The 23,281-nt window shown below is 37.7% G+C and overlaps 1 protein-coding gene across 2 annotated transcripts in view; it reads left to right on the top strand.

Moving 5' to 3' along the window:
* Positions 1 to 23,281, top strand: part of DARS1 (aspartyl-tRNA synthetase 1) — an 83,606-nt gene that overhangs the window by 49,774 nt on the left and 10,551 nt on the right. For both annotated transcript variants that reach the window (XM_005573043.4, XM_065525427.1), the window contains exons 6-10: positions 4,681 to 4,761; positions 6,154 to 6,213; positions 14,847 to 14,958; positions 16,119 to 16,253; positions 18,438 to 18,585. In XM_005573043.4, the coding sequence (XP_005573100.3) occupies positions 4,681 to 4,761; positions 6,154 to 6,213; positions 14,847 to 14,958; positions 16,119 to 16,253; positions 18,438 to 18,585 (536 nt within the window). The remainder of the gene's footprint in view (positions 1 to 4,680; positions 4,762 to 6,153; positions 6,214 to 14,846; positions 14,959 to 16,118; positions 16,254 to 18,437; positions 18,586 to 23,281) is intronic.

Genomic DNA, 23,281 nt, shown 5'->3' with positions numbered 1-23,281 from the left:
ACATTTAAGGTTAATATTGATATGTGTGAATTTGATCCTGTCATGATGTTAGCTGGTTATTTTGCTTGTTAGTTGATGCAGAAAAGCTGAAAATTCTAAAAATCAGAGCGCCTCTTCTCCTCCAAAGGAATGTAGCTCCTTGCCAGCAACAGAACAAAGCTGAACAGAGAATGACTTTGACGAGTTGAGAGAAGAAGGCTTCAGATGATCGGTAATAACAAACTTCTCCAAGCTAAAGGAGGATGTTCAGACCCATCCAGCCAAACCCAAAAACCTTGAAAAAAGATTAGACATATGACTAACTAGAATAAACAGCGTAGAGAAGACCTTAAATGACCTGATGGAGCTGAAAACCATGGCATGAGAACTACTTGACACATGCACAAGCTTCAGTAGCCTATTCAATCAAGTGGAAGAAATGGTATCAGTGATTGAAGATCAAATGAATGATAAGAATCAAGAAAAGAAGTTTAGAGAAAAAAGAGTAAAAAGAAACGAACAAAGCCTCCAAGAAATATGGGACTATGTGATAAGACCAAATCTACGTCTGATTGGTGTACCTGAAAGTGACGGGGAGAATGGAACCAAGTTGGAAAACACTCTTTAGGATGTTATCCAGGAGAATTTCCCCAACCTAGCCAGGCAGACCAACATTCAAATTCAGGAAATACAGAGAACGCCACAAAGATACTCCTCCAGAAGAGCAACTCCAAGACACACAATTGTCAGATTTATCAAGGTTGAAATGAAGGAAAAAATGTTAAGGGCAGCCAGAGAGAAAGGTCAGGTTACCCATAAAGGGAAGCCCATCAGACTAACAGTGGATCTCTCGGCAGAAACTCTACAAGCAGAAGAGAGTGTGGGGCCAATATTCAACATTCTTAAAGAAAAGAATTTTCAACCCAGAATATCATATCCAGCCAAACTGAGCTTCATAAGTAAAGGAGAAATAAAATCCTTTATAGACAAACAAATGCTGAGAGATTTTGTCACCACCAGGCCTGCCTTACAAGAGCTCCTGAAGGAAGCACTAAACATGGAAAGGAACAACCAGTACCAGCCACTGCAAAAACATACCAAATTGTAAAGACCATCGATGCTAGGAAGAAACTGCATCAACTAATGATATACTTTTAAAGGATGATTAATTAACTAATTCTTAATCTTATATCTTACAATTATTTTTCTGATATTTTTACAGCATAGAGAAGTCAAAATAAATAATACCTTATTGGTCTTATATTCCAACAGTAGCTTCTGGTTTTTTTGTTTGTTTGTTTTTCACAAAACTTATCCCTGATCTGTTTTTTTTTCTCAGGATTAAAAACTGAAAGATCTCATTATCATTGACTTAAAATATGATAAGTGTCACTTGAGGTCAGGAGTTCAAGACCAGCCTGATCAACATGGTGAAACCTTGTTTCTACTAAAAATACAAAAATTAGCCAGGCATGGAGGCAGGTGCATGCAATCCAGCTACTCAGGAGGCTGAGGCAAGAGAATTGCTTGAACCCAGGAGACAGAGGTTGCAGTGAGCCAAGATCGCACCACTGCACTCCAAACTGCCTGAGTGAGACCCCATCTCAACAACAACAACAAAAAAATCATAAGTGAATTCACACTATTGAAATAACCCTGCCAGTTTGAACCTACAGTGCTCAGATTTAGGTCTAGATTGTATTTACAATATGCATCACTAAATTTCTCTTCAGGAGTAGTCTTTAAGACAGCATGGCCTCTTCTCGCCCTGATCCATGTGCAGTAGTACTTAAAGACTACTGCATGAGCATATGTAAGAGTCAGTCAGACCAACAGGCAGACAGATTCAGAGACAGGCCCATATGTACTTACTAATTTAAGAGTAATATTGTATTTAACTGGAATTGATTGTCCTGGAACTCTTCAAGACTTAGAAAACCTTGTAGTTTTTACTGACCTAATTTGACAAATGACTTTGTTGTCTTTGTGTAAGTCTCATCTTGAACCAACCAGGAAGTTTGTAACCTAGTAAAGACAAAGTGACCAAAGAGTAAGAATAAAGATAAATGAATAAACTCATTTATGCTGACCAAGAAAGATAACTTCCACATCTTCTAAGTAACACATCGTTTTCAGTACTTGAATAAAGAAAATTTGGCCAGATGTGGTGGCTCATATCTGTAATCCCAGTACTTTGGGAGGCCAGGGTGGGAGGATCACTTGAGTCCAGGAGTTGGAGGTTACAGTGAGCTATGATCACACCACTGCACTCTAGCCTGGGTGACAGAGCAAGACCCTGTCTCAAAAAAAAAAAAAAAAAAAAAGTGTGTGTGTGTGTATATGTACTTGTATTTTTCTATTAGAAGCAAATGTAGTTTTAATATTATCTAGATGTGTACAATAAATATTAATAAATTGTAAGCCTAAAGAGCTTACAAATTTTGCCATAATAAAAATAATTATAAAGTATTTCACAAAGAACGAAGTATTACATACTAAGTAGAATGTTATATAAGTAATGACTTTGCTTTATCACTTATTTATTTATTCAGCCAGCAATTACTGTTGATAGGTACTTTGTGCCAAACACTGTGTGAAGACTCTGGGGTCAGAGTACTCATGGTATAGTAAAGAGGATGATGAATTCCCACTAGTTATAAAAGTAGAAGTAGCAGCTCTTCAGTTCTCCAATTTGGATTGGAGATCAAGTTTCTGTTAACTTGTCAAAGGGAATCCTAGAATTGGGGTTTAGGGAGGGGAGTGGTGACAGATAATTCTATTTTATGATAAGGAATACTAAAGTTTCCTACACTATTTCTTGGGGTATCTCAGCTGAATGCCAATATTGATCTGCCAACTAGAAGAGTATAATTCCCTTTCCTGAAGTAACTAAATAAGGTATTTTTCCTGTTTGTGCTTTAGCAGGTTTTCGAGACATAGTTTGGGTTAACTAATACGGTAATAGGCTTTTTAAAGGTAGCCAGAAAAACAAAGAGCAAAAGACTGTAGCTCGGTCTTTATGATCCAGTTGCTTTTTATCACTACAATGTGAAATTAGTGCGAGTGAATATTGAGGAATTTTGACAACATAAAGGAACATCCTCTAGGGTATTTCCTAACCAGGAGACTGGCAGGAAATGAGATATATGTAACATATGTAACATGAGAGAGAGCAATGAAGGGGACTTGAAAGGAGAAAGAATGAGAAAAGAAGTGTAGCAGAGCTGGACTGAATTTGGTCCTAGTAGTGGCAGTGGCAGTGGCACTGGCCAAATGCTGTTAATGATAAGGCGGCCAGGCGTGATGGCTCATGCCTGTAATCCCAGCACTTTGGGAGGCCAAGGTGGGCGGATCACCTGAGGTCAGGAGTTCAAGACCAGCCTGGCCAACATAGTGAAACACCGTCTCTACTAAAAATACAAAAATTAGCCTGTGTGGTGGCACGTGCCTGTAGTCCCAGCTATTCGAGAGGCTGAGGTGGGAGAATCACTTGAACCTGGGAGACAGAGGTTGCAGTAAGCCAAGACCACACCATTGCACTCCAGCCTGGGTGACAGAGTGGTACTCCATCTCAAAACTAATAATAATAACAACAACAAGTCATATGTTAATTGCTCCTTCACATGACTGAAGTGTTTTCACATTTATTATTCTGTTTGATTTTTGTTTGTTTGTTTGTTTTCTGAGATGAAGTGTCGCTTATTTTGCCCAGGCTGGAGTGCAATGGCATGATCTTAGCTCATCACAACCCTTCTGCTCTCGGGTTCAAGCGATTCTCCTGCTTCAGGCTCCTGAGTAACTGGGATTACAGGCGTGCGCCACCAGCCTGCTAATTTTTGTATTTTTAGCAGATACAGGGTTTTACCATGTTGGTCAGGCTGATCTCGAACTCCTGACCTCATGATCCACCCGCCTCAGCCTCCCAAAGTGCTGGGATTACAGGTGTGAGCCACCGCGCCTGGCCTATTCTGTTTGATTCTTATAGCAGGCTTTATTTTAATTGAAACTCTGAGATTAAGTGATTTCCCTGAAAATAGCTTTTTTGTGTTTATGTTTGTTTTTGTTTCTGTTTTTTTGAGACAGGGTCTCACTCTGTCATCCAGACTGGAGTGTGGTATGATCTTGGCTCACTGCAACCTCTGCCTCCCAGGTTCAAGTGATCCTTCTGCCGCAGCCAGCCAAGTAGCTGGGATTTTAGGCACGTGCTACCATGCCTGACTAATTTTTGTATTTTTTGCAGAGACGGGGTTTCACCATGTTGCTCAGCCTGGTCTCGAACTCCTGGGCTCAAGTGATCAACCCACCATAGCCTTCCTAAGTGCTGGGATTGCAGGTGTGAGCCACAGCACCAACCCCTAACCATAGCTTTTTTGACATAGCTAGACCGTAAGCCAGTGCCTACACCCCAGTCATTACGTATTACATTGGTAGCCATCTTAGAATTTACAAATAATTTTTATATATGTTATCTTATTTGACTGTTCTAACAACCATAGAGGTAGGCAAAAAATATTATCCTCATTTTAAACAAATCATCAAGGTGAAAAAACCTGTATCATCTTGTTTGATTTCAGCAAGTAGTTTCAATTAAAGATGTATGCAAACATTGCTTCATGCTTAAGTCAACTGTAGATTGTTTTTTAAGCAAAGGATGCAGATTTTGTGTGCTTCCTACTATTTTTGGCAATCTCTCACTTTCAGATTTATGTGATCAGTTTGGCTGAACCCCGCCTGCCCCTGCAGCTGGATGATGCTGTTCGGCCTGAGGCGGAAGGAGAAGAGGTAAAAAAATTATACTTATGAAATATTATGCTTCCTCTGTATATTTAGTTTGCAAAACATTGAAAACCCGATCCCCTACTTTTGTACTAAGGGTGCCTGTGAAGTGATTTTGAGCTCCATTGTTATTTAAATTTACTCTTAAAATCAGCAATTCTCAAACCTTTTGGTATCAAGATGCCTTTTACATTGTTAAAAATAATTGGCCGGGCGCGGTGGCTCACGCTTGTAATCCCAGCACTTTGGGAGGCCGAGGCGGGCGGATCACAAGGTCAGGAGATCGAGACCATCCTGGCTAACATGGTGAAACCCCGTCTCTACTAAAAATACAAAAAAATTAGCCGGGCGCGGTGGCGGGCGCCTGTAGTCCCAGCTACTCGGGAGGCTGAGGCAGGAGAATGGCATGATCCCGGGAGGCGGAGCTTGCAGTGAGCCGAGATAGTGCCACTGCACTCCAGCCAGGGGGACAGAGCAAGACTCCGTCTCAAAAAAAATAAAAAATAAAAATAATTAAGAACCCTACAAGCTTTTGTTTTTATTGGTGTATATATATCAATATTTATAGTATTGCGAATTAAAACACATTTTTAAATATTTATTAAAAATTATATATACATTGCATGCATGTTGGCATATGTAGTATTATGCAAATCATGAAGCTAATAACATTTTATGAAAAAATTACAGTTGTCCAAAGCAAAAAATAATTATTATTAGAGTGACATTGTATTTAGCAGTCCATTGCCTTAACCACTCAGCTACCTCATCCTTCAGATGACATTCTGTTTATATAACCACAGTTCTTTGTAATTTTTGGCTTAATAGACAACAACTAGATTCTCATATTGCCTCTGCATTCATTCTGTTGTGATGAATACACATCATAGAATCTTTAGAAAACTGCTCAGTGTACTCATGAAGGGTGAGAAAGAAAAAGTATTATTATGAAAAAGTAAGTTTGACTTCTTCAACTCCCAGAAAGTCTCAGGCACCTTCACTGCTCCCCAGACCACATTTTGAGAACCACTACTCTGTCAGTTTTTATCTGTTCCTTCACCCTTGGGCTAGCAGGTTAAATCCAGGAATCAATGAAGAAGCGGGTGGTGAATTTTTCTTATATCCCAATAATGAGGCAAGGCTTTGAGGGGTGGAGGAGGGAAAGAAACCATTAATATCTGTTAATTCTTTGTCTTCTTTCCATCTCTCTTTTAATGTTAACTTCTCTCTGGCTGCACTTTGTGTTTCTACCATTATTTGAGATCCCTGAGATTTTTGGGCATAGTATTAACATACAAACATCCTGCTCAATTAAAAGTAAATATGACTTCTAAAAGTATTTTTTGTGCTCTTCAAAATATAAGTAAAATTTGTTTTTTTCTTTTCTTCTTTTTTTAGGAAGGAAGAGCTACTGTTAACCAGGATACAAGATTAGACAACAGAGTCATTGATCTTAGGGTATGCCTAATTTATTTATTAAGTGAAGCAATTAGGCCGCAATCGAGAGGGGCAGGGATACCATACCTGTCTCAGGCTTATAAAGCTAATGGTATTTGCCTGACTGTAAGTATGATAATACAGGAAACAATTTACTTTTCTGACTGACCTTCCCCTAAAAAGAACTGCAGGCAAAAGGAACAGTTAAATACTAGTTAACGGGATATTGACTTGCTTTGTTTTAAAATGACAGATGAATTTGAAGCCAGTAAATGATCTTGCTTCCAGGTGGTATCTTTTTTAGACAAGTTATTCAGGAAGTAGAAACATAACCATTAATATCACTACAAAGTTATGAAAAAAATTACATGCACATTTTAGATCGACCAGGTGGAGATGAGTAATTAATGCTTCAATCCTTTGAGTTTGATTGGAGCACCAAATTAAAAATATACAAGCAGTTGGCCCTAGTGGTTTATGCAGTAGTCTCATGGGTCTCCTGTTTCCCTTTCTGGTTTGGTTGCAAGTGAAAGAGAGTTTAGTGGTTTCATCATTATTGTAGTAAAACCATTGCATCTTTCTTTCTTAATATTTTGACCACATCTTCCTTTTTTACTTAAATATTCTACCTGAAGCTCAAATTTTTTGTCACCTTAAGAGTTCTTCTTGGCTCTTCTACCATCATGTGAGTCTACCCTTATTATTTACTCATGTTATTCCTAATTATTTGCCTTTTGTCTTTTACCTTTTCCATTTTAATTTGTATAGAAAAAGCAAGCAGTAATCCAAAGTCCTCTTGATACTACCTAGAAACCTCAGGTTTTTCATGTATGTTGGCCACAGGAGTGAGACATCATTCTGTATTTATTTGTCCTTGCTAGTTGTTCACACAAGTTATTATTGGTTTGTGCCTCTAGAAGTTGGCCTGAGGAGTTTTTGGGTTTGGGGTTGTTTTGTTTTGTTTAAATTCATTGCCACCATTGAAAAAATGGGTTTTCACATTAAAATCTGGATGACACTTCTTAAAAAGAGGAGAATCTGGCACATGAGCTAGCATGCTAGATGGGACATATACAGGTTTCTTACACTGTCTTTTGCTTTGCCCTGCACCACCCAGCAAATATTCATTTCATTCATTCATGTTATTTGGCCCTTGCAAGCATTCACATGTTTAACTCTGACTTTACATTTTGGGAGACATTGTGTACATTAGTCACTTTAAGGTTTTAAACACCTTAGATTCCTTCTAAACTACTGTCTTGGTTGGCTGCAGTGGCTCACACCTGTAATCCCAACAATTTGGGAGCCTGAGGTGGGAAGAATGCTTGAGCGCAGGAGTTTGAAACCAGCCTGGGCAACATGGCGAGACCCCCATCTCCTCAAAAAAATTAAAAATTAGCCAAGTATGTTGGCATGCATCCATGGTCCCAGCTACTCCGGTGGCTGAAGCAAGAGGATTGCTTGAGCCCAGGAGGTTGAGTCTGCAGTGAGCTGTGTTTGTACCACTGCACTCCAGCCTGGGCAACAGAGTAAGATCCTGTCTCAACAAATAAAAAATAAACTACTATCTAATTTAGTCCCCAACTAGTTCTTTTCATAGACTCTCAGCAAAGTCAAGGGTTAAAGAATTTGGAAATAAAAGGCAAAATTGCCATTCTTCTTCTATAATACGAATGTTCCGAGGTATATCCTCCTTTAGGTTCTAGCGTAGCCTAACTTTTTTCTCATAGATGAATTGTTTTCTCTCTGAACTTTCCAGGCAGGTGCCCTGATTAAAACTACTTCACTTTCCAGCCCCCAAGAAGGTTAAAGCAATTTTCATTCCTAGAAAAGTGAATTAAAATGTCTTTGGCACCCTTTTCATGCATAGCACTCACATAGCTCATACTCCGGATTGGCACGGCAAATTAGCTTCGTCCTCATAGGTTAGCAGGTTGTTAGGAAGGTTTTCTGGGAACCTCTTCAAGAGAGTTCCCTTTAGATCAGAATTGTTCCCTTTATTTCACCTCACTCTTAGGTACAGGTGAAGGTTGTCCTAGGAGTAAATGTTAGTCTTCCCTCTTGAGAATCATTGTTTAAGTACTTTTCCCAAATATGAATGGATTACTTTTAGTTGGTTCAAAATTACAGTCTATTTCTTTATCTAGACCCCCTGTACTATAGCTAGTCTACAGAATATTTATTATGTTCATATTACAGGTTTCTTATCCTGTGGAATATATATTGGTCACCTTCAAAGAACACATCATTTTGTTGGGGAGATAAGACTAGTAGTGTGAGGTCTCCTTAATAGGGATGCCCTCCCTTGGGTTGCCAGGTAAGCATAGAAACTGAGCCATCTTTAAAGGTGAATCATCAGCTCTTTTTTGCTACTCGGTTTCACATGCCAAGGGAATAGACAATTCAGGACTCATGGGCAACCTAACCCGTGAGACCCCATGGCTTTCCTAAAGTTCCCTTCGTTTGCTAATACACTACATTATCCTCAGTGCTACCTCTGAAATCACACTATCAAATAGCTTCTACTATGTAAGTCTGTAACATTTTTTTCCTGAATGTTTAGGTATATTTTGGCATGCAGGGATTAAGAAATAGCTATCTGAGCATATATTTTATTGTTCACCAATGAACCCTACTTTGACCCTGTGGGTTAATGAATGAAAAGTATCTGCTATTAGGGTGTGGTTTCATCTTATCAATTACATATTTTTGTTTTGAAATTGGTCACCTTTGTCTTCACCATTCTTTTCTCTTGGACAGACTGTTAATCCCTTAAGTCAAGGCAAGTACATGAGTTAAGGGGTTAACAGTCTGTCCAAGAGAAAAGAATTACATTCATGGCAAATGCCCCCAATCAGTCACAACATACCACATACATATTATTCTTGATGAGCTTAAAGTAGCCACACAGCACTCAGGGCAGCCTCCGCTAACTGATTGGACATAAGCCTGTTTGCCATATTTCCCTGAAACTTTCTGTTAACAAAGCCACAAAACGCTGAAACAAAGAAAAATTAGATAATATCAAGAGCCCATATTCTAACACATCGCCTACCTCATTACTTTCAATACATATTTTCCAAACTAAAAATTAAAATCTCAACTCTTTAAGAGAAGTTTTTTACTTTTGTAATATAAGAGATTATCTTGGCAATATAGTTTTGATGCCAGTATATTGAAACTTATATGACATTTCAGTGGTTTTGCAGTGTTTTCCCAAGTATGGTAGCTTTACCACCGGAGGTACACAGTGATTTCTGGGTGTTAAACAGATGAACATTTTTTATTTTAATAGCTATACAATATAACCAGCAAATAAAACCATGTTTTCATGGGTATTATTGCTTGGAATTAGTTAAGTTTTAAAACCTGAATTAAAGGAAAATATTAAGTACTAGTATGAGAGATACCCAGTAGACAGAAATGATAGTAGAAGACAAAAGACAAGTTTAAGAAATGCTGGTTTGTGTCAGCAGTGGACAGAAAATTGGGAATTCGGGGCTGCCATGGAAATGATAGGTGTTTGATCACCACAGCTATAGGAGTTCTTTGAAAGTAGATCTGGATAGTCTGAAATAGTCAAGGGAGGTATCCTCAGGGATGTCGTAACTGTTGACCTCAAGACCAATACATCAATTAGAAAAATATTTTAAGGGTGCTCAGCACTGCTGTGTATCACAGGGTCCCTCCATAGGACATACATACTTGATCGGCTAGCGTTTTTGTCATACATTAGAATGAATGGATATGTGTTGGAATGTCTTGACACAGAGTTAACCTGAACACATACAACTGGAATTCCCGTTACAGTAATATAATAGCAATTGCAGACAGTTCGGATTCTTTCTCACAGAGATTACTTTTGTTTGAGTAGAAATTCTACATAATTCTGGCCAGCGCAGTGGATCACTTGAGGTCAGGAATTCAAGACCAGCCTGGCCAACATGGTGAAACCCCATTTCTGCTTAAAATACAAAAATTAGCCGGGCGTGGTGGTAGACACCTGTAATTCCAGCTACTCAGGAGGCTGAGGCAGGAGAATCGCTTAACCGGGGAGGCAGAGGTTGCCGTGATCCAAGATCACACCATTGCACTCCAGCCTGGGTGACAAGAAAGAAATTCCGTCTCAAAAAAAGAAAAGAAGGAAAAAGAAATTCTGCATAAATCAAGCCAGGCGCAGTGGCGCATGCCTGTAATCCCAGCACTTTGGGAGGCTGAGGTGGGTGGATCACTTGAGGTCAGGAGTTCAAGACCAGCCTGGCCAACATGGTGAAACCCCATCTCTACTAAAAATACAAAAAATTCGCCAGGGAGTGCCTGTAGTCCCAGCTACTCAGGAAGCTGAGGCAGGAGAATCACTTGAACCCAGGAGGCAGAGGTTGCAGTTAGCTGAAATCACGCTACTGCACTCCAGGCTGGGCAACAGAGTAAGCCTCCATCTCAGAAAAAAAAAAAAAAGGGGGTCTACATAAATCTGATTTTTAAAAATAATAGTTCTCTTTGGAATTAAATCAGATACCAGTTTAGAAATGTCTTTCCCACTGTCTTTTCTACTCTCTCTCCTGACCCCTAGTCCAACTTCACGGTAGTGTCTCTGTAACCTGATAAACCATAAACAGGGATTCTCTGCAGCCATTAAAAGCAAAAGATGTAGTGGGTATAGTTTAGTTGATAACTTAAATAGGTATTTTTAAAAGCTACAAGTCTCATACAGCATGGAAGTAATTTGTTGTGAGAATTGTAAGGAGCTAAATACTATTAAAGATTGCTTTATGAAGTTTGGGTTTGTTTGCATTTTTGTCTTCTATTGGAATTCTTTCTCCCAACACCCTTACTTCTCTCCATATACCTGCCTCTCTTCTCCACAAAAGATATAATTTTGCTTTCTAGTGCTATGAGGACCTCAGGGAAAGGAATTCTATAAATGCAGAATATTTTTTCCCCTTATTTCAGATCTTTTGCATAATACAGAATAGCAGTGTTTTAATTTTAATAACCATACTTTTGGGAAGTTCGCTATAGAATTTAAAAATAACTATTTTAATGTAAGGAATGTCAGGCTTTTTTAGAACTAAAGTTCAATGACTAGGTTTTTCATTTTGTTTTTCTAAAAGTAATTTTTTTAAGTGTAGAAAAATTAGTTTTCTGCTTTCTGTTTAGTTTATCTTCTACCTCATGCCCTCTTAATCACCGTTATCATCTAACACCTAGCCCAGTGCCAGGAGCATATAATAAATATTTGTTTAATGAGTGAGGAGGAAGTATTATTTTTTCACATATTAGAGTATCATTATTTGTTTGACCCAAAACAATTTTTAGATTTAAACATTAAGGAAACTAATATTATTAGTATGGTTTATAACTTAAATGATAAAGCCTTTTTCCTGTTCATTTATGTATCTTAAGGTAAGGGTAAGTATAGTAATGATAAATACATCAGGTATTTGTACATCCGTTGTCAATTGAAAATAAGGTTGTTATATATTTGCACTGAAATTAACATGTTGCTTTCACTGTATGTACTATATTTTAGAAGCATTTAATTTGAGATAGAGTTAATACATAATTACCCTATTAAACATACTTTTATTTTGTTACACACACTCTGTAATCTTACTGATAAGTTGGGTCATTGTTGATTTTTACCTTAACCAGCAAATTCTTATACTCGTATAGAAGTCAGTTGTAGTAATCAATATGTAATAGGGAAAGAGCTTGAAAATGAGTCTATAAAAAATTGATTTTGTTTCTCTTTAGATGTGTTCTACCCAAAGTGTCTTGTTTTGACCAGGAAAAGAAAAAATACTGTTACCATTTCTTATTTTAACTATGTCGTGTTGTTCTCTCATGTAGTGATAATGCTTTTTGAAGGAGGAATAAATGTAGAAAGACGACCCAGGAGCACGTACAAAAAGTCTCTCAGACTCTGATGCAGTCTGCTTAGTACTCTGCCTCTGCTAAATTAACTGACCAACCTGGGCCTGAGGACAGTATTTTCCTCTGAGCAAAGTTAGAGAGTTTACAGGATACTAATCTTACTTCTTTGTCTTGTTCCAACCAGCAGAGATAGCTAGTCTGAATTTGCTTGCACAGTGTGATTCTCTTTGCAGTAATGGGTATTCTTGCTAGTAAGATACATAATCAAAATAGTTGAAGATTTATTTTGAAATATTTTTCTTCCTTGTTATTTACTTTTAAAGAACATCTTATATTTAGTAATTCCTTTTTGTTTAATTCTTTTCCCATCCACCTCTGCTTTGAGTGGTGGTTTTCAAATTAAACCATTTAAAAGCTAGAGTCTGCTAGAAAATATTCTCCAGTATGTAAATGCTAGGTGGAAATTAGTATGTATTAGAATTGTCATGTGAATAACTGTTCACTAATCAAATAGGTGCCTGTGTTCCTAGCAATTAGTAAGTGCCTTGAAGAAACTAATGAGAAAAAAATTATTTTTCTTATATATGACAGATCCATACTAACATACTTGTAAATTAACAAGTATGTTAATTTACACATTAACATACTTGTTTATACAATCAGGAAGTGAAGAAGTACAGTTTTTTAAAAACCATAATTGGTGAAATTTCTATTCATATTAAATAATCTATGACAACCAGTTCATAAGTTGAATTTCCACTTAGCAAGATGTTGAAGTGAGTTTAGGCCAGGCATCATGGCTCACACTTGTAATCCCAGCACTTTGGGAGGCCGGGCAGATCGCCTGAGGTCAGGGGTTCAAGACCAACCTGGCCAACATGGTGAAACCCAGTCTTTACTAAAAATACAAAAATTAGCTTGGCATGTTGACGGGCACCTATAATCCTAGCTACTCGGGAGGCTGACGCAGGAGAATCGCTTGAACCCAGGAGGCAGAGGTTGCAGTGAGCCAAGTTTAGTTGAACTAGCTAAGAGGCAAAGGCAATAAAATGTGTTCAGTGACCTTCTTAATATATTCTGAAGTGAAATACATCTCTGTACATTTGTCAGTAACAGTGAAGCAGCTTTTTGCTAAATAGGTCACTAGGTTTTTTAAAGCAGAAGATTATGCCATTTGTTTTGATTGGATGAACCAAATGTTTCACTAAACCACATAATGTGGAAAAAAACGCAAGTATTTTTCTATAGTTTAAATGTAGACATCTTGAAAATGAATAAGTAAATAATCTAATAAATCATAAAGACCTTTTAAATGGTTTTCATTGTTTTATGAGAAACTGATTTGTAACTTTGAATGTAAGTTATAAAATAATGTTACTTAAATATGACCACTTTACATGAATGTTTTTATCTGATCTGCAGAAATTCAAGGTTATTTCAATATTATTCTTTAGAGTGAAAGAAATGTAATCATTCCATCATTAACAGTGTTTTCACAGGGTACTACTGTGTAAATGCAGAAGGGGTGAGCCCTTTGGTATGGGAGAAGTAATTGAAATTCTTGTAATGAGACTAAGAAGACAGCTTCTTCACCTAACTCAGTTATTCACAGCTAACTTAGTGGTTTGAGGTCACATGTTTTACTAAACACCTATCTAGCCATAGGATAGCTATTTTAAAAAAATACAGTAAGCCAAGACCTAAAGATAAGAAGTCACTTCTTTTGACCAGAGAAGTGGACAAACGTTAAAGTAGAGATAATTACCTCTAGAGCTTTCTGGTCACCATCACAACTGATTGAGGCTAAAAGTAAATTAGAAGGACCAGAGAAACTGAGAAAGAAAGGAGGGAAAGAGAGAAAATAGAAACAGGTGACTGTGCTGGACAGTTGGAGTACTACTATTGTTTTATGTACCACATTGGAAGTCAGTGTCATGGGATGCCGTCTCCTTTTATTGTATTTTTTTTCTTTTTAATTTCTTAATCTAATTGAACAAATACACAAGTATCTGCAATTGTATTGTTGTAATGGTTAAAATAAAAATACATGGTTTTTATTCATTTATTGTCAAATACCAAAATCTTACTTAGAACATTAATATGCTGCACAAACATTGCTATGTCTCACTTTATGGGTGGCCTTTAAAAAAAGCAATAAGACCATTCACAAGTAAGTTGTTTCACTAATTGTTAAGAAATTTTTTTTTTATGGAATTCCTACAAATTAAAACATCTGCTCACTAAGCATTTCTGGTGAAATACCTTTATATGATCATATATAGTCATTATATTCCAGCATGTCTTTTTACCTTGTATTTATTTGTGTCGTTTTGTCCTCTCCCCGATTATTAGAATTTAAAAACGTTGAAAGCAAGAATTGTGGCCGGGTGCGGTGGTTCACGCCTGTAATCCCAGCACTTTGGGAGGCCGAGGCGGGCGAATCACAAGGTCAGGAGATCGAGACCATCCTGGCTAACATGGTGAAACCCCGTCTCTACTAAAAATACAAAAGATTAGCCGGGCGTGGTGGTGGACGCCTGTAGTCCCAGCTACTCGGGAGGCTGAGGCAGGAGAATGGCGTGAGCCCGGGAGGCGGAGCTTGCAGTGAGCCGAGACCGCACCACTGCACGTCAGCCTGGGCGACAGTGAGACTCTGTAAAAAAAAAAAAAAAAAAAAAAAAGCAAGAATTGTTAGGTTTCCACAGTGCCTAGCCCACAGAGTTAGTGCTTAGTAATTAAGTGTGTCGATTTAATTAGATTTTATTACTGTCTTCTAGACATCAACTAGTCAGGCAGTCTTCCGTCTCCAGTCTGGCATCTGCCATCTCTTCCGAGAAACTTTAATTAACAAAGGTTTTGTGGAAATCCAAACTCCTAAAATTATTTCAGGTAAGCTGCAAAATATTTCTCTTAATTTTTAAAAATAAATTTGCTAGCCCCAGAGTTGCTTTATATTAATAAAATTTTTAACTTGAGAATCTGAGTGTCCATTAAGGTTTATTGCCATGAGACTACTATTTTGAAGACCATCTTACATAGCAACAATCATATATCACCAACATTAATAAGTACATTTTCTTATTCCAAGAGTCATTTTGTGATAATGATTGTAAAGTGAGGCAGTAACACGCAAAGCAAGATTCTTGTTACAGAAGTTACACCAGGAACTACTTCATTATATAGATTTCTTTTGAAATTAGTATTGCAGTTTTGTTTTGTATAAACTACATTGTAAAATCAGTAAATACTAATGATGGGAAAATTTTTTTGAGACAGAGTTTCGCTCTTGTTGCCCAGGCTGGAGTGCAGTGTTGTGAATTCGGCTCACCGCAACCTCCGAGGTTCAAGCGACTCTCCTGCCTCAGCTTCCCGAGTAGCTGGGATTACAGCCATGCGCCACCACGCCCTGCTAATTTTGTATTTTTAGTAGAGACAGGGTTTCTCCATGTTGGTCAGGCTGGTCTCGAACTCCCAACCTGAGGTCGTTCGTCTCAGCCTCCCAGAGTGCTGGGATTACAGATGTCAGCCACTGCGCTTGGCTAATTCTTATTCTTGTATGAGAATCTTGTCTTAATCATTTTACCCTTTTTAGATTTGTTTAACACGAGAAAGTGTGTTACAAATGGCATTTTGTTACAAATTCAAAATTGAACATTGTATTCTTCATAATTAGAAAAATGATTATTCCAGCTGCTGGGGAAATTTTTTTAAAAAGGGAAAAATGATGAAGAATATCTTTTTTCATTTAAAAAAAAATTTTTTTACAGCTCCAAAGGGGCTTTAATAGTTTTGAAATTGATGCAGAAAGGGAGCATATATATCCACAGAAGTGAAGTAAAAGCATAGCCAAAGAAGTAAATCTGGTTTAAATATAAACTATTTAGAATCACATAGAAGAAGACATACATAGACTATGATTTAGCCACAATTCTTCATTTTCCAGTTTTTCTTAAAGTGAACTACCTGAGTATAAACTTTTTAACTAGAAGTTTGCATTGATAAGCTTACAATTGATTATAATAATGTAAATATAAATGTTTACATTTCAGCTGCCAGTGAAGGAGGAGCCAATGTTTTTACTGTGTCATATTTTAAAAATAATGCATACCTGGCTCAGTCCCCACAGCTATATAAGCAAATGTGCATTTGTGCTGATTTTGAGAAGGTTTTCTGTATTGGACCAGGTAAGATTTTGGCAGTTATGTTTTATCCAAGTTCATTAATTGTGCAGTAGTTACAATGTTAGAAATACATTTTACTTATATAATGTACAGACACTTTGAAAGCTTAAATTATGTTATCTGCTGACTACACAAATGTTAGACTTTGAGGTAGAGATGATAAGATATTTGGGTAGACATTTTCCAAAAAACAAAATAATAATAATAATAATATGGTCAACAGTACTTTAAACAGTTGAGTATCGTTCCATGTGAATACAGTTGTAAGCATTATGTATTCTTACAGAGGAATGCTGAAGAAAATTTTTATCTTGAGAATATATCATTATAAAAATGCATTTTTTTGAAAATATACACCATCTGAAATATACCTAAGTATATATTTTAATATACCTACATGCAGTTAGAACAGAATTAGCTCCCATTTGGATTCTTTTCAGCTCCCCATCAGCAGTAAAGAGCAGGTAGTTGCAGTGGCCAAAGTAATATATGTTTTTGTTCTTTGTAACTTCTTACTCTTGTAAGTTTACAGTGTACCTCTGTCTAATTTGCTATCAATTTTATTCCAGAGCTGTTCTGTTTCACTATTTTGTTTGTATTGTCCTTACTATTGGTAATGTGCTGATGTCCATTAGAAACTACTAACAAATATCATATATTTAATAAATTATATTAATACGGTTTTAAAGAAATGTTTGCTAAAAGTCAAGCACAGGCACATAATCATATAGCAGTTTCTTTTTTGGAGCTAATTATAAGTGAAAAGCAGTTTTACTTTATTCTTTAAAACTTACCAAGTTATTTTATATATCTTTTTTGATAGCTTAATAAAAATTAAATACCTGCTAATAGAGAAACTAGCAAGATCATTAAGGGTCTTAATTTTCTGAATTTATTAACTAGTTATTTGTTGAGCACCTGCTGCTTATATAACCTTGTGCTAGGTACCATGTACATAAAAGAAGAACCAGCCAGCACTTCTCAAATGTTAATATGCACACAGATTACCTGGAGATCTTGTTAAAATACAGATTCTGATCAGTAGATCTGGGGAGAGGCCTGAGATTCTGCAGTTCTCACAAGTTCCTGGGTAGTGTTGATGCTGCTCATTTCTCGACCATGCTTTGAGTGATAAGGGAATCAACATTGTAGCCTGCTCCCAAGACTGAGTAAGACATGCATATGTATCACAGTCATAGGGAATAATCAAATAATTTTCACAACGAATAATCAGATTGTCCTATACAGTCAGCAAATGGGTGTTAATTATGTAGTATAAATAGTAAGTATAAAAAGAGAGAAAACAGAGTGTGCTAGAGTCACCATAAATGAAAATTCAAACTGAGATGTGCTTTAAGGACAGAATAGGATATGTAGACAACAGAGATGGCATTCTAGACGGGAAGCAGAGTAAGTAAAGAGCAAGAACTACACAAGAAGACAAAATAAGACAAGTTAGTATTAAGAAGTGAGAAATATAGGTTAGGATTAACTTATGAAAGCATAAAGGTTTTAGGGTTTTTTTGTCATTTTATGTCTTAACTACAGTAGTCATTTGGGAACCACTGTAAGTTTCTGAGCAAGAAGGTGTTATAGGAATATTAGTGATGTGAAGGATGAGTCAAGCTAGAGTCAGGAAGACTAGGCAGGAGGAAAAGGCACTGAGGATATTAAGTCTGGACTGGATATTAGCTGGACTGAGCTAGTGGCCTTTTCCTCCTGTCCAGTCTTCCTGACTGTAGCTCGACTCATCTTTCACATCACTAATATTCCTGTAAATGACTACTGTAGTTAAATGGAATATGTATGTTACTTTATTTGTAGAGTTTCACGTAGTTTGAGTCAGGTTTTAATAAAATTGAGAAGAACTCACTGTCTTGGTCATAATCGAATATATTTTTAAATATTGAGAAGACACCTCAGGATCTTGCATTCCCCCAGGGTTCTCATGAACCTCTCTTATTAATTTACATTTGGTATGGCTTTTATTGCATAACCATAGGAGTTTGTAATGAACTTGCTGTCCAAGAGAATGTGCAAACAGGTGGTTTATCAGAGGTCCTTCCAGCCCTATAATATGAAAATAATGCCACTGAAATCCTACTAAATACAGTTTTGTATTTAAATCCCAATTTATCCAAAATTGAAAACAGTATTTGCTGTTTATTTCTTTTATTAAATTTGCAGTATTCAGAGCAGAAGACTCTAATACCCATAGACATCTAACTGAGTTTGTTGGTTTGGACATTGAAATGGCTTTTAATTACCATTACCATGAAGTTATGGAAGAAATTGCTGACACCATGGTACAAATATTCAAAGGACTTCAAGAAAGGTAAAAAGTATTTTATACACCTAGATGGACTTAATTTCAGATCAGTTTGGGCTCTTTAAAAAAAAAATTTTTTTCAATTTAAACATGCAAACTAAGTTTCTATGAACATATATATAAAGATTTGTCAGTTAGATGATCCATTTAATTGGTTGGAAAAATCCACACTCAGAATACTGCTTCTGGATTCAAATCATTTGGGGGCTCAACTAATTAACCTCTATTTTGCTGGTAAATTTACCACATTGTGAACAGTCCAACTGTATTTTGTTGTTGTCCTTGTTTCCTTTATACTGACATCCCGAATGTCTCAAGAAATACAGCATATGTTACTTTTAATAGTTTATTATTTGGGAAATAGTATGAGGGTAATGCTTAAGAGGTTGGATTCAGCAACATCCAGATAGCCTGAGTTCAAATCCCAGCTCTGCTGCTTCTCTGTGTGGGCCTTGTGCAGATTATTTAACTCTGTGCCTCAGTTTCCTCAGCCATTAAGTGGAAATAGCATTATTACCCACCTCAAAGGTAAAAAGTTCCTTCAGTCAACTGAATCTGTCGACATGTAAATTAAGTCTGGTCAAATATGGTTAATTCTTAAATCAATTTATATTTACATTGAGTGCTCAGTAAAGATTAGAAACTAGTAGACCGAAGGGATGTTTAAACCTATTTGGATCTGATGAATTAACATTTGCAGAAATATTAGATGTGTTCTAGATGTTCAGAAAATTGAATTATGTAGAATGTCCATTTAGCTACACCCTCAAAACTGGCAAAGAGCTCTTCCCTTTAAAGGTCATTGAAAGTTGTTTACTTATGATGATGTTTAACATGGGGAAAATAGGAAAAGAAAATAGAAGTGAGTCAAGTTGATTAAGAAAGTCTCTATTATCCCAGCACTTTGGGAGGCTGAGACGGGCGGATCACAAGGTCAGGAGATCAAGACCATCCTGGCTAACACGGTGAAACCCCGTCTCTACTAAAAAATACAAAAAACTAGCCGGGCGAGGTGGCGGGCGCCTGTGGTCCCAGCTACTCCGGAGGCTGAGGCAGGAGAATGGCGTGAACCCGGGAGGCGGAGCTTGCAGTGAGCTGAGATCCGGCCACTGCACTCCAGCCTGGGCGACAGAGCCAGACTCAGTCTCAAAAAAAAAAAAAAAAAAAAAAAAAAAGAAAGTCTCTATTTTTCCCTCTTTCTGTATTCGTGACTATATTTCAAGTATTAGGTAAGCTATAATAGTCTAAGCTAGCATTTTAATAACTGACAAAGGATCATATTAAAAATTTTTATTTGGGAGGCCGGGCGCGGTGGCTCAAGCCTGTAATCCCAGCACTTTGGGAGGCCGAGACGGGCGGATCACAAGGTCAGGAGATCAAGACCATCCTGGCTAATCCGGTGAAACCCCGTCTCTACTAAAAAATACAAAAAACTAGCCGGGCGAGGTGGCGGGCGCCTGTAGTCCCAGCTACTCGGGAGGCTGAGGCAGGAGAATGGCATGAACCCGGGAGGCGGAGCTTGCAGTGAGCTGAGATCCGGCCACTGCACACCAGCCTGGGCAACAGAGTGAGACTCCGTCTCAAAAAAAAAAAAAAAAAAAAAAAAAAAAAAAATTTTTATTTGGGGGCCGGGCGTGGTGGCTCAAGCCTGTAGTCCCAGCACTTTGGGAGGCCGAGACGGGCGGATCACGAGGTCAGGAGATCGAGACCATCCTGGCTAACATGGTGAAACCCCGTCTCTACTAAAAAAATACAAAAAACTAGCCAGGCAAAGGGGCAGGCGCCTGTAGTCCCAGCTACTAGGGAGGCTGAGGCAGGAGAATGGCATGAACCCGGGAGGTGGAGCTTGTAGTGAGCTGAGATCCGGCCACTGCACTCCAGCTTGGGTGACAGAGCGAGACTCCGTCTCAAAAAAAAAAAAATTTTATTTGAAGTCCAGCAATTTATTCCTTATTGATGTATTTGATATGTTTCATTGGTATTTTAAAAGAGTTCAAAAATACGAATTTTATTTACTACATTGCAAGGCTAATGAGTAAGTTTAAGAATGTAGAAATTGGCCAGGCACGGTGGCTCACGCCTGTAATCCCAGCACTTTGGGAGGCCGAGTCGGGCAGATCACTTGAGGTCAGAAGTTCAAGACCGACCTGGTCAACTTAGCGAAACCCCATCTCTACTAAAAATACAAAAATTAGCCACGCATGGTGGCATGCACCTGTAATCCCAGCTACTTGGAAGACTGAGGTAGGGGAATCATTTGAACCCAGGAGGCGGAGGTGCAGTGAGCTGAGATCACATCACTGTTCTCTAGCCTGGGCAACAGAGCAAGACTCCGTCTCAAAAAAAAAAAAATAGAATGTAGAAATTAACTACTGATCTTATTTAAGAATACTGTAGCGTAAGTGCCAATATTTCAAGGCATTCTCTGCAGATCTGTGCCTTTGATGGCTAATTAATTGCAGATAGCCTTTTTCTTTTTATATCTTTGTTCTCTAAAACATTTTGATGCCGTTTATTTCAATCAATTTTCAATGGTTCATGGAACAACTGATAACATTTTCCTTATAAGATGAAATATACTTTAGAACTACACTGAAGGAACACACACAGCTTTTCTCATTTTCAGTTCACATTTATAATTCAAGAAAGTTTCAGAAACTCATTTTTTTAAAATACTGATAGCTTCTCTATTAAATAATAGAATTTGACATTTCCACTTTGATTTTTATAACAACAGACCAAGCATGAATTTGGGTCCTTGGGATTAATCAAATCTCTACTTACAAATTGGACTCAAACGCCATTACTGCTGAACTTTTTCAGTAGAGTTAAGGTGGCAATTTGAAAATAAAGCCTTCTTTGTATGTTCTTCAAGTCATTTAGGAATTTCAAATTTTGGTGTCACCTGTTTATTGGATTATCTGGCCTGTGTCATGTTCCTCTCATGTTTATCATTAGTATTTACCTCTCATAGAAAAATACATATACAAATGTGTATGTATTGTATTGTATGTATATGTATTGTATATATATCCAAATATGTATATGTGTTTATATAAAATACATATATAAATGTATTTTAAAGTATTGACAGTCATATTTTTGTACTACCATTGGTAGACATGATGAATGGGAGTTGATATATAAAGGAAAGAAAAGCTATGTAAAGATGAATTGGGGGCCAGGCTCGGTGGCTCATGCCTGTAATCCCAGCACTTTTGGAGGCCGAGGCGGGCAGATCAGGAGGTTAGGAGTTTGAGACCAGCCTGGCCAGCATGGTGAAATCCCGTCTCTACTAAAAATACAAAAAATTAGCCAGGCATGGTGGCACACACTAGTTGTCCCAGCTACTCAGGAGGCTGAGGCAGGAGAATTGCTTGAATTGCCGAGATAGCTCCACTGCACTCCAGCCTGGGCAACAGAGTGAGACTCCGTCTAAAAAAATAATAAATAAATAATCAATTATGGGGTCTTTCTAACCCTTATATCAAGATTTTAATAAATCAGTGGCTAAGCTTTATTCCCATGAAAGTCTGTAAGACCAATCAAGAAATGATGGTGTTTTAATTTCGAGAATATAAATTCTAGGCCAGGCGTGGTGTACATCTATAATCCTAACACTTTGGGAGGCCGAGGCCGGCAGATTGCTTGAGCCTAGGAGTTCGAGACCAGCATGGGCAACATGGTGAAACCCTGTCTCTCCAAAAAGTAACAAAAAGTTCGCCGGTCATAGTGTTACATGCCTGTAGTCCCAGCTACTCAGGAGGCTTGAGGTGGGAAGATCGATTGAGCCCAGAAGGCCAGGGTTGTGGTGAGCCAAGATTGCACCTCTGCGCTCCAGCCTGAGCAACAGAGTGGGACCCTGTCTCAGAAAAAAAAAAAATAAAAGTAGAATGTCAATTCTAGGTAGAGAATTCTATATATAAAATACAAACGTACTTTTTTCTGTATATAGAATATAAACATACTTTTTTCAAGTCTGTTAATTATGGAAAACTTTCAGACACATACAAAAGGATGTGCAATAGTCTAATGAGCCCCCATGAACTCACCAACCAGTTTCAGTCCTTGTCAACCTGTGGCCAATTTTGTTTGCCCATTTCCCTCATTCACTATTATTTTGAAGCAAATCCGAACCTTTTTTTTTGAGACAGAGTCTTGCTCTGTCAACCCAGGCTGGAGGGCAGTGGCACGATCTTGGCTCACTGCAACCTCCACCTCTTAGGCTCAAACGATTCTCCTACCGCAGCCTCCTAACCATGCCCAGATAATTTTTGTAGTTTGAGTAGAGATGGGGTTTCACCATGTTGGCCAGGCTGGTCTTGAACTCCTGACCTCAGGTGATCCATCTCCCAAAGTGCCGGGATTACAGGTGTGAGCCACTGCACCTGGCCAAAAATAAACTTTTAAAATCTCAATAAAATATCATCGTCCATAGCAGAAATTCAGCTCAGTGCAATAAACATTGTCTTGTACCTTCTATATATATAGGGTAAGCCTTGTACTATAGAGATTATCAAAATGGGAAATTGGCACTTCTCTGAACATACAGTGTAATATGGATGCGGGAAGATAAGACAAATACTCATTAATTTGGTCTTCCTCAGTGATAACAAGAATTGTTAAAGAATTAAAAAGTCAGATTTTTGTAATGCTTTATAAAATGGGCATTTTATGTTTCTAACTATATTAACTGATATGA

The sequence above is a fragment of the Macaca fascicularis genome, chromosome 12, assembly GCF_037993035.2.
Source record: "Macaca fascicularis isolate 582-1 chromosome 12, T2T-MFA8v1.1".
Lineage (NCBI taxonomy): Eukaryota > Metazoa > Chordata > Mammalia > Primates > Cercopithecidae > Macaca > Macaca fascicularis.
The sequence above is the reverse complement of the archived record's forward strand: the minus strand, read 5'-3'. Positions and strand labels throughout refer to the sequence as shown.